Source organism: Melospiza georgiana, chromosome 6, assembly GCF_028018845.1.
Source record: "Melospiza georgiana isolate bMelGeo1 chromosome 6, bMelGeo1.pri, whole genome shotgun sequence".
Classification (NCBI taxonomy): domain Eukaryota; kingdom Metazoa; phylum Chordata; class Aves; order Passeriformes; family Passerellidae; genus Melospiza; species Melospiza georgiana.
This window is the reverse complement of record NC_080435.1, coordinates 48,249,244-48,261,433: the sequence shown is the minus strand read 5'-3', so window position 1 is coordinate 48,261,433 and position 12,190 is coordinate 48,249,244. Positions and strand designations below refer to the sequence as shown.

The 12,190-nt window shown below is 39.8% G+C and overlaps 1 protein-coding gene across 1 annotated transcript in view; it reads right to left on the bottom strand.

Moving 5' to 3' along the window:
* The window catches only part of LOC131084961 (ras and Rab interactor 3-like), a 153,955-nt gene that overhangs the window by 87,839 nt on the left and 53,926 nt on the right, over positions 1 to 12,190 (bottom strand). Inside the window, exons 8-12 of the mRNA XM_058026719.1 lie at positions 11,677 to 11,702; positions 10,932 to 10,985; positions 9,789 to 9,874; positions 4,973 to 5,142; positions 2,883 to 3,027 (exon numbers count right to left, since the gene is read on the bottom strand). Coding sequence (XP_057882702.1) covers positions 2,883 to 3,027; positions 4,973 to 5,142; positions 9,789 to 9,874; positions 10,932 to 10,985; positions 11,677 to 11,702 — 481 coding nt within the window. The remainder of the gene's footprint in view (positions 1 to 2,882; positions 3,028 to 4,972; positions 5,143 to 9,788; positions 9,875 to 10,931; positions 10,986 to 11,676; positions 11,703 to 12,190) is intronic.

Here is a 12,190-nt window from a genome sequence, read left to right as displayed (position 1 = left end):
ATATGCCTGCACAGTTTTGTCCTATTTTGTTCTGATCTGTGGGGTGTGTTTTTAAAGTTTAAGACCTGTTTTCAAACAACTGTAGAGTAATCACATTGTAAAGCTTCAAATGAGCCTCTCTTGGGAGATAATCATCAACATCTAAAGGTCAGGTCAAGAAAGAAATTCCTCTTCTAAAGATAATGTGTTTTTCCCACACAGAAACCAAAGGCAAAGGCTGTTTGAATGATATCATATGCAGTTTCCATAAAAACTGTATGTTGTCTCCTTTTTCATGATGGTTCTGAACCACACCCACACCCAGGAGTGAATCTCTCTGGATGTTTGACAAAGGGGATATATGCTGGAACAGTCTGAGGCTGTTCTCATGTAACAACTGTATTCTCTATTTCTGCTTGCTAAAGCCCTACACTTTTTGCTAAGCACTCCTGTTGACAAAGGATAAAAAAAGAACAAAATGTAAAAGACGCATTTTGAGATGAAAAATAATAATTTGTCATCAGATTAAACTAATTCAGAGATGAAACTTTATACTTCTCTTCTGTTTCCGAAAAAACCACAAACTTCTCTTGCAAAAGTATCTAGAATACGCAATTTGAAGAAAGTAAAATCCCAAATTAGGCTAAAGAATGTGACTACAAAACAGCACAAAAAAGGGGTTGTGCCTACTCACAGCCATTGCAGCTACAGCTCCTGAAATACAAGAATGGATTTTTTACCTAGGACACCACAACCAATTGAATTGAAAAGTCATATTGAAAAGTGAAAGCCTATTCTTCAGAGAACACTTTCCAGTACTGAAAAAAATACATGAACTTCTGATCTTTAGAAAATGTATGTGTCTTATTCCCAGACTGAAAATAAACCAAAGAAGACCAGAGGGTATTCTTGGAAACTCTCTGCAAGCTACCTTTTCCCTGAAGCCAGTTTTCAATGTCTGGATTTTTTTAGGCTACTGATTGCACCACAGTACTTAAACAACAACAAAACGTGATGCTGGGTCCTCCCAATTTCACCAAACTCATTAAAGTAGTGCTTTGGAAAGCATAACGAAAGAATTCTCAGCCAGAACATATGAGCTGAGCAATGAGAATCCAACCAATGGGTAATCCACCCCAGACAAGAGGAGTGACTATACCTGAAGGAAATGATGAGGATTTTATGCAACCACTTATTCAGTTTTATGAAACTCTCTTGAGCTCATGTTAAAGTTTTGCTCCACTCAGTATGAATTGAATCACTAGTGGTTCCACTCTGGCCTGTTAAACCTCACTTTATCTTTAAATACTTTCTCAAAAATGCAGAAAAAATGCATTTAAAGAGGACCAGTGACATAGCTAATAACTCCCTCTTTAGTTCAAAGCATTTGGTCTATTGTGAATGTCACACACTCAGAAAGCTCTTATCTGGAATTTACCTATGTTTTATTCATAAAAAAGCTGCCTGGAAAGTAAGAAGAAATGCATGATTGCACTACCCTAATCAAAACTTCTATCCAAGAACTTGTTACAAACCATCTCAGTTTAAAATCTTCTTTGCCAACAGAGGCAAGGGTGGTCAAGGTTTGGAGCAGAGTGCTGATGGAAGCAGAGGAATCACTGTCTCTCTAACTTGGGTTAGCGGTGGACACGGCAGTGCTGGGTTAATGCCTGCACTCATTATCTCAGATGGTCTATCTCATGATCTATCTCATGATCTCAGAGGGTTTTCCCAGCCTTAATGATTCTAGAATTCACTGATGTTTAGATGGTTTGTGGAGACCTTTTTCCTTTTCAAGAGCTGTTTATTAGTTTCTGTTGTTATTATTATTATTACTACTACTCTTATCATTAACATGCTCATGTGCACAAGCATATTACTGACTTGGATCCTGTTAGTGAAAAAAAGTATTTTTATTGTGTGGTGAACTATCTCATGAATGACCAGAAGCTCATCTAATGGGCCTATCTTCAGTGAATTTGTTTGCTTCCATTCTTCAATCCATGCAAGAAGCTCCTGTGGGAGCACAGTAAAACAGGAAAACATACACCATCATCTAATCTTCACACAGTATGCTTCAATGTTGGTTCAATCACAAACATCTCCTCTACAATGACAGCCACTGAAGCAATGGGATCACTAAGAAATTAGATATAACATGGAAAATGCTTCTTTTTCACTGGATGTGGTGTTTATCCCTGCCAAGCAATTCTTACATTAAACAGTAATTATGTGACAGGCTACATGTCTGTAAGGGCTGATCTAATCTCTGCTGTCTAATCTCCAAAGTGTTTGGGCAGGAGTCAACCTGCAATGTGCCAAGGGTACCAGCACAAGACATTGGTTATAGACAGCCCTTTACACCAAAGAATTTCCAAAAAATTTTTAAAGTTGAATACTTTTGCATACAGCTATTCTAACAATTTTAAACACACTCTCTCTCCCTAAATATCTTTTACTCTTCATCCAAGAAGCCTCCCTCACTACAGTCACTAGAACAATTTATCATAAATTTATACACCATGGTGCATCTGGCTTAGCAATTTCCAGCAAGTCATTATTAACTGCTGACTTCAAAATTATTTGTAGTAATTTTGAAATATTCATCAGGTCATTCTGACATGTTTCAGTGTAAACTTCTCTTTCCTGTTTTCCCTTCACCTCTGGCAAATCAGCACTTCTACCATGGCTGTCCATAATGACTGGAAAACACTTTCCAAAGATCTGCTTTTAGTCACCAAGCCTCCAGCCCAGTTTTACTGTCAGCAAATCCATCCTTCAGATAGTCAAACCTGTCCCTTTCCTCCTCTCTCCCCACACATGTTGTCTTTCTACATCCCAGCATTTGGCATTTTAATTACCTTCTTTTTCAGGACTATAAACATCTAGAAAGTAAGCCTTACCTGGCACTGAAAATGGAGTTAGACTATCCTGTTCATTCTCCTCTTCTTGGTTCCCCACAGGGATGTTTCCATTTTCAATATTCTCCTGTCTCCTGTTCTGAAGTGCTTTGCTTGAGCCATTGGCAGATTGGATTAACCGCTGGCGCTGCAGGGTCAAAACACAAAACTGCCACAGTTCAGAAAGTATTTACTTGGTAACATCTGAATTTTGCTCTCTGTCCAGTCCCAATCACATGAGCCATGAAGTTTCTCCTCAAAGCTTTCCTTTTGGTCAACAACAAACCTGTCAGTGGCCTACCTATCTTCAGCAGGCATCAGGCTTCACCAGGTTAACCATACACTTCAAAATTACTGGCAGGAGTCTTCCAAGCCATGATGGAGAATGTTGTAACATTTGTTGTTCCACCCATGTTTGAACCAATGTGGTATTCTAAAGCACTTCTCACTCAACAGTTCCCACTCATACCAGCAATAGCACCATAATTAAATGGTAACACTCAAGACACTTCTGCACAATTAGAGTTGGCTTATGTATGACTCATTATCCAGGAGCTCTCCTTCTCAGATCCAACTCTTCTGTTCTTCCTCCTTCTCAACTCCATTCACTGAGGTAATTTTTCCTATTTTTAATTTCAAAAGGAAGACTAATCCTTATTGCCTTTGTCTGAGTACATGAAGCTCATAATTGGCCCTGCAGACATGTACAAGAACTGCTGCAGTTCCAACACACAGTAAAACAATTACAAGGACAGGTTTTAAACATGAGTATATATACCCACTCATGCACTGGAGAATGTTAGATGGAACATTCCATCTAACATTCTTACTTTTACTTACTTACTAAAGTTCTTACTTTTATAAAAATATTATTATTTTAATTCATTAGATGAGGTCATGCAGAGTTGAAAAGTGTTCTCTTTTCCTGCCAAATAGCAAATTCCTAAAAAGTGCTCTGAAATGCCTTGAAAAATAAAGCAACTGCACAAGATGCAAAAAAATTTCTGAAAGCAGTATCAACATACTCTAGTGAAAAATAGAGAAAAATCCTCTGAGTATTTTGCAAAGCTTGTGAATATGTAAGTGAGAGTACACAAGACCATACATCCAAAATGCTCAAGTTTAGAGAATGTTTTTTGCAGATGCTTAAAGGGCCAAGTATCAGCTTTCTACCCACACAGCTATTAAGAACTTCTCTGATCAATGAATTGACTTCAAGGATTACAAAGTCAACTATTGCCATATGCCCTGTCTGATCTTCTACTTCTGACCATAACAATTTTCACTATTTTACCATCAAACTGGATTTTTGTTACAAATATATTAATGATGCTTTCTTCTATTGTGGAATCCATAAGGCTGGCTGAAATCTATTTACTTGCCAGAGTAAATACCTCTCATATTTGATATTGTGGGAGCAAACTAAAAAATCCTGCCTTCATAAAACCCAAGGTAGGTAGGCCAAAGATTTCACTCCTAGTGCTTCAGCAAGTTCAGAACAGCCACACTTGCCAAGTCCTGCCACTTCAGTTGCAGGGTATGGAACAAGCAATATACATTCATGGCAATGTATCAAGTAAGAGGGAACTGAAACCATCCAGGGCAAATTTCCCTCATGAAAATATTTTGGTCCATTTTTATTTTGAGTTGAGGACTACAGTGAATACTAAAGAGGTAGGTAAATCTCTGAAGGAATCCTGAAGTGTTAATAATACAAGAGCACTTTTTAAAATTTTTGGTTGCCTTGTCCATTATCCTTTCTTAACCTAACCACTTCTGCAATAATCAAAACCAATTCTTCTGCTATAAATAAAATCTAAATGTGCACATATGCACACACACACTGAAGTAAACATCTTCTGTCAGGGAGATATGGCAGTCCCTCCTTTTTGACTGCCCTCCCATGAAAACAGGCAACATCACCAGCGGGGAATCAATCTTCAGATCTGTTCTCATACAGCTGCTTGAGAAAGACATAGTTCTATCCCAGCTATAGGAACATGGGAGAATCTGAATTCCAGGGTCACTATGAACACAGCTCTTTGGTAACCCCTCTGCCTCATGGTCATTTTCTGTTTTCCTAATGAACATACCTCGTTAATGATGAGCCGGCTCGCCATCCGCATCCTGGTGCGTGGTCCAAACTTATTTGTGATCATAATCCGTAATCCAGCTTCAGGGAACCGGTATTTGGGAGGACTGGAGCAGATTATCTCATCCACCATCACAACACTGTTTTTGCCATACTGCTGTATCCCCTTCACTAATGATCACAATGGACAGAGTTAGCAGTGGAACTGACCCTACCACGCATCCCACCATCCAGAGCTTGGTCTTTTCAGACTCAGGTGGGGCAAACATTTATCTGAATGCCAGAATTTATGAGTGGCTTTCTTTTGATATTTCTGCAGCTGGGTGAATCTCCTCATCAGTTGTGTGCTTTCTTAAGATCGCATGCTGGAAAGGGATTTCACTCTACTAAGGCAGCCTCCAAGCCACTGTCAGATTGGTGGGAGCAGTTTTTTCCCAGCTGTTCATGCTGTAGTACCAGTTTTATTTGCTTATGTTCCACTAGAGTTTTGTACCCTTGCTCTAGAAGTGTTTGCACTGTGGCAGTGTGGACAGCACTCCTGAAACCTCTACAGCTGTTCCACTGGATCAAAGTGTTGCACATGCAGAAGGCCCTAATGTTGTGCTCACTCCTTGTGGAAATCTTCACTTCACAGAATATTACCAGTATCTCTCACAAGAAAAATTTGAAATGATGACAAGGATTGTCAAGAACAAATCTATGGCTCTAACTAACAAAGTACGCCTTTGTTAATATAAAGGAACCCATACCAAGATTACAAAGTTAACAAAATTCTACCATGTTAAGAACACAGACAAAATTTTATTGGGAATCAGCACAAGTACAGGCAAGGACTTTAGGAGCTCACCAACAAACCAATATTCTCACAAATGCTACAGACTACACAAATCAAGCAGAGCAAGGCTCAGCAGACAGGAGACATACCCATGTGGTGTTAGAAAGCAGGGCAGGAAATAGATACATAACTAAAATAAATATTAATTATTACATATAATAGAATGTACAGAAAAAAATTATTTGCTGCTTGTTTTCTGCTTTGCTTCGCTTGGCCTCCCCCTCTCCCTCCCCTTTTGTATTGTTACTTACATTAGGAAGAGGAGGAGAATTTAGGAGGTAGAAGTGAAAGATAATTAGTGCATGGTTCCAGTCAGGAAGCAAAGGAAATCTAAGAAAACATTCAAACTCAAACAATGGAATTAAATGGACCTGTTCTAAACACACAGAAGCCTATATTGTTACTCTTTTGCATTGTTACAGTGTTGAAATATTTTTGTTTTCCAGGAAGACTGGATCCATGCATACATCTAAGTCACATCATGCAAAAAAAGGCTTTGCTGTCTCAAGCATCTCTAGCACAGCTGCAGTTGAAGAAATACATTTTCCATAATGATTCAACAAGAAAAACCAGTAAGCCTGTAAATCACCAATAAACATCTCTAACTTTCACCCTTCCAAGCATTTGAGGGTCTTGCCTTGTTTCACTAAAATGGGTTCAGTGAGTACACTGGGGTCACCTGAAGTGTCATAAATAGAAGATCCCTGGTTTCACAAAGAAATGTGCCCTACTCAAAGAATCCACTCTGGAGTCTGTCTTGCAGCTTAACATCTCTCATACAGAACAGAACTAGGGGCAATTTTGCATTTGCTACATGTAAAGGAGCAGCTATCCTCCTCTATCCCAACATCTGCACCAAATTAACCTTGCTGAGTACTGTGGCTGATGATGTAAATAAGGAGCACATCCACTCCAGTGACTCTTGGAGTGTAGAAGCTTTCCTGTGAAGGAATATTCAGCCAGACAGGTTTCCTAGGAATCAGTCCTCACAGAATAGGACTCAACCACATAAACTTAACATTTGCTTTAGCTAAAGAAAAATAATGTTTGACAGCAATGCTGGCAGGGACAAAAAGGCCTGATATTCACAGTCTCATCAGATTAACTGTTCCCAAGTGAGTTCCTCCAGAGAATTAACCAAAATGCTTCATCTTACAGTGACAGGAAAAACATGGGAGCACTGAAGTTACTCTGAAACTGTTTCTTAGAGCCCTATGAATAGAGCAAGCAAACACTCACCTTTGAGAAAAGTATCATAATTAAAAACTCAGGGCTGCTGTAGAATACCTCATACTAAATATATATTTAAGTACTGCAGCTATTCTGACTTGCTGTAGCACATTGCTCTTATTATATTCGTTATTTTCAGCTTGACTCCCCATGCCTATTAAAAACAACATACCTTAGCCCCATATAGTATGGACTCCACCTAAAAGTTGTTTTAAGAAATGTGAAAAGGAGAAAAGCCTTTTGCACTCCTCCTTTGTGATAATCCTTAAGAAAAAACTCTACTGAGAACAGCTTTTCTTTCCAACAAACTTACTGCTCACTACCAAAGGTTCAGCACTAACAGCCCTGTCAAAATCACCAGAAAGCTTCTTGATGACTTTAGCTCTGAAAGCCAGTCCCTCAGAAACCTGCTTTTGTCCAAATTTCTGGTTTCAGGCAGGGGTCAAACCATGCCACCTGGTGGTAATTTGGGTCAACACAATAAAAGTCAAGGGTAATACACATTTGTACTTTGAAAATTGGAGCAACATTCACAAAGTACATCTAGTTTGCCTTTACCTGCGTGTGCTGAACTCACCCTTGAAATGAAATTTTTCTTATGGTGAAAATACCTCCTTTTTCTTTCTGAAATTTGAGTGATGAAAGGTTTTATATTGTACCACAGGAAGCTCTTGAAAGTAATGAAACTTACAAGCATTAAAGAGCTTTACAGGGTTACACCTTTCACCTGCACCCCGAGCAACAGACTATCCTTGCTAAAAGCAAAGTTCCTCACCCAAAGCAACTGCTCCTCCAGGGGAAGTAATCAGGCTTTCCTCCTGTGGAAAATCAGATTAAGGTCAAACCTACACCTTAGTGAAGCCAAGGGAGGTTTTTTGGTGGATCCTGAAACTGTTCAGCAGTGCAAGGCAGAGGCCAGCCCCAGTTCTCCCCTTGCTATGAGCAGTGCTCCTATCTGAAAGCTGCTGCTGGGGAAAATGCAGTGAAGCCAGTTTGTGGCAGCTAAGAGGGAGTCACTGATGGGTCATGGCATATTTTGAGAGAACAGGAGGGCAGAAGCTGGAGGCAGCCATGTGACAATTTTCTAGAACAGCATCTTGACACATAAAGCAGTTAGGCTAACACTGTCATCTTCCCCTCCCACTGCTCACTCCAAATCCTTAATCTCTTCTTTCCGTACTTTCTCAGGCAGGTTTGCCTGTGACAATATCTACACTCTGGCTCTTTGAACAATTGTGCAGCATGTATTTGTGTAATGGGTGCTGGAGAAGGCAAAGGGAATCTGACTGAAACTGCAGTATCAGTGCCTCTTTGAGGCAAAATCAGAAAAGAAATCTGATGTGCACAGTTGCTACTGGAGCCTTCTTGCTTTTTTTCCTGCACATTCTTCACAAGCATTCAATAATCTACACATTTCCTTGAAAAGGAAACAGACACACAGGCAAGTAGTCTCTGCTATTGTCTCTTTTCCACAAGGGCTAGAGAGGAGAGCCTGCTGGGAGATGACATCAGAACCCCAGAAATTCCTCGAAAGTACAAACAACTACTATCTGTGGTGTTTAACTGGATCACCCTTCTCCCATGTCTCCACTTGAATACAGGAAGCATTTGTGGAACCTTGCATGGACACAAATCCACATGCAAGTGACACACCTCAGTATATCAGAGCCAATGCTCCCAAAAGGTCACTATAAAATGAGATGAAAGCATTTCAAAGGCACCACCATGTCCTATGAGAAATAATTTTAAATTATTATTGTCTAAACACCTTATCTAGGACCAGAGCAGAAGTGTGCTGTGGCTGTATAAACCTATATCTACCTTATGGTAGGTATACCTACTAATATCTACCTAAAGAAATCTAAAGAAATCCCAGAGCAGAAGAAAGCAGGATTCTCTAAATTCCTGTTTGGTATTATTTGTGGGGATCTTTCCAATGCTACCAACATTGCTGATGAGCTCAGCCTCCTAGGATGGGAGATGTGTGCAAAGAACAAAGTGAGGAGACCTCACTTGTTAAGAGCAGCCCAAGTGCTCACTAAGTTACATGGTTTGTACTTGGAAAGTGGAATGATTTTGCTCTACAGAGAAAAGAGAATAGAATATAAGAGAACAGAGAAGACAAAGATAAAAACAGGCTTAGAAAGCAAGCCAAAAATACCCAGGTATTTTTGCTTACTTTCAATATCACAAGCTGTATATCATCTTTACTTTACAACAAGGGCACAAATAGCAAGAACCTGCATTTTTAAATTTTACATATGTGTCTGGTGATGTATACAGACTGTTTAGGCATGTGAAAACCAGTCCTCTAAGGATCTGAGCTCAACATGTCTCTTGCCCACTGATCTGCCCATGTCCTTTCCTTCAACATCCACATCTCAACTTCTCATTCCAAACTAATTTTTTGAAGTGAAAATTGCTTTCTTCTTGGTAAAAAAATGTATTTCTTTCACAATGTTGTAGCTTGTCACTGAACAGGAGATAAAATGGAGCAAAATTGCCAATGTGCAAAGCAGCTTGTTTTCAGAATATAGAAAAAAAGAAATTTTTTTAAATGTGCAATGAGACTGCTGAATTATCCAGTTAACCCTGCTTACAATTGAGAAGTGACACTGTTTTGATTTGCATAAAAGAAATAAAAAGGATATCCTGTGAACTACTCTTTTTCCAAGTCCTGTCTGCTCAGCCTTACCTTTCCATAGTAATGGAATGGATGGGTCATCACAACTAGAGGCATAATATTTATTACCATCTTCCAGCTCATTGTTGACTGTGTCACCATTTCCAACATTCTTGCTTTTAAGGGTGAAGAAATTTTGCATCCTCACGTTGTACCTGAAAGTGCAAAGAAAAGGTCTCTAAAAAGGCTGGATTTTTGCATTTTCTCAGCAAACTTTAAAACCATCTGAGAACAACTTATGCAGGCAAGCAGAAAAGCCTGGATGCATGTTCTCTGACAATTAATAGAAAGTGAAGAGAAAGGACTGTCCAACTCAGTGGCAAGCTGACAGGAAAGCAAGGACTGCACCTGTCTCTCATGACATAGAGCAAACTGCAGAAAGGCACTGGAGCAGATTCAGTGAAGGCACAACACTGGAGCTGTTCATTTTGGAGGCAGGACATTCACTATACAGCAGCTTCTTTCCTCCTGCATCAGCTCACAATTCACCTCACTGTTTCTTTCAGTACTGTGAACCCTGTGGGAGGGCTCTTGAGCATTTCTGGGACTGCTGACCATACACTTTTAAAGACAGAATACATCTATTTTAGCACTAGGGTGGGACCTAAGAGGGCTGTCAATGACTCTGCTAAGACTTGGTGTAGGAGAAAAGGGAGTTCCAACAGGGTGATTTGTGAGGGAAGGGCACCAAGGGATGTAAGTCTAAGCAACCTGCAATAGAAGGGGGGACTCACAGACACCTGCAGTAAGTGAGACCTCTCACTCTCCTGTCAGAGGCAGGGACACAACAGAAGATGTCAGTAAACAACCTGGTATGAGATGGTCTGAAGACAAATACATGCTTAGCACTCTATCTAATGTTCCTTGACCTCGTTCTCCAGGGAGTACAAAATATGTGTAAGAGCTGACATGATGTGTGTTTACAATCCAGAGCACCCTGCCAACTTTTTATATACCTTTGTATAAATGACAGCTTTCTCAATTTATTCTGAAAGCCACTTTACCTCTGTGCACTATGAAAAGGATGCATGAAACTATTTGCCGATGATTAAGCCCAAACCTAGAATTAAACTGACTAAGCATAAAACCCAACAGATCTAACACAGAAACATGACTGGCTGTATTGCCCTCAGACAGGAAGGCCAAGGACAAAACAAGACCAAAAGAATGATGGTCAGTTATCAAAAGGGTACAGTAAGGAGAAGTACTTACTTCATGATAAGTATGTAGAATGAATACATAATGATGAGTACAAGGCTTTCCCACCTCAAAAAGACAGAAAGAAGGGTTAGAAGGCCATTCCAACAGCTGTATGCTTTACAAGTTTTATGCAGGAGTGTGCCTTACACATCTGGTACCAGTCACATTTGTGCACACAGGACTCGCATCATTAAGATTAGATGGTGTCTCAGCAGAATGAGAGGGGAAGCAGAATCTCAAGTTTCAATAAACATGCAAATAAACTGCAATGCATGTATTTCAGAAATGTGCTATGCAGACTGAAACCACAGCTACCCTAAGAGCATCATAACACCAAGGCCTTTTGCAATTCAGTGCTGAAGCACAGGCCAGGCACTCTGAGAGCACTGTGAGAAGGTGCTTATGATCCTCCACTAGGATTCACTTTGGAGTGCTCATTGGAACACCTGGCATCCCCACAAATATCAGCAGTCAGAATCAGAGCATAAGAGTTTTGGTTACCCCCTCTGCACATGGCGATCTTGGGGCCTTACACAGAGCCCATGTACTTCCTTGATGTTTCCTGGTTCTTATACTTTCTTTCAGTTTTCCATGACCATCATAAAAACTAAGCCCAAACCAAACACATAGGATTTCCTAAGTGTTCAATCCAGCTCATACTCAGTGTGAGGAATGAAAGTCAATTACACTTCAACTCTATTTACTGGTGAGCCTCATGGCAAATACAGGACCACATGGAATAATTGACACAACTTACCATTCTATTTTTTCATCATATATGAACTAGAAGAGGGGGAAAAAAGGAAACACAAATTGACTATCTCAAAAAACTGTCATATTTCTTCACAAATATCTGCTATATCTAGACAAATCTACTCAAGTTTTGACCCTTTCTAACCAGAACTTCCACTGTATGGATTGTGCTGCTCACAAAACACAAACCTTGTGAGCAAGACCCGGATCCCTGTCAGTGGCTGTTTTAAGAACTATTAAGGCAATGGTGCAAGCATGTGAAAGACAGATATGCACTCATGTACCTACATGCTATGTTGTGTAAATGACAGCAAAGTCACTTGTTTAAAAAAAACTTAACTCTTGTGTCCTTCTAACAGCTAGACCAGTTGCAGCAGAACAGCAGGCATTTTACTTCTCTTGGATCAAGTGGTTATACAGATTTTACTCCATCCTGTGTAACTGCTGGCACTGAATACACAGCTAATGATCTGCTTGTATTACAAAATACAGACTAAGTGGATTCTTCCCTGCCTTGC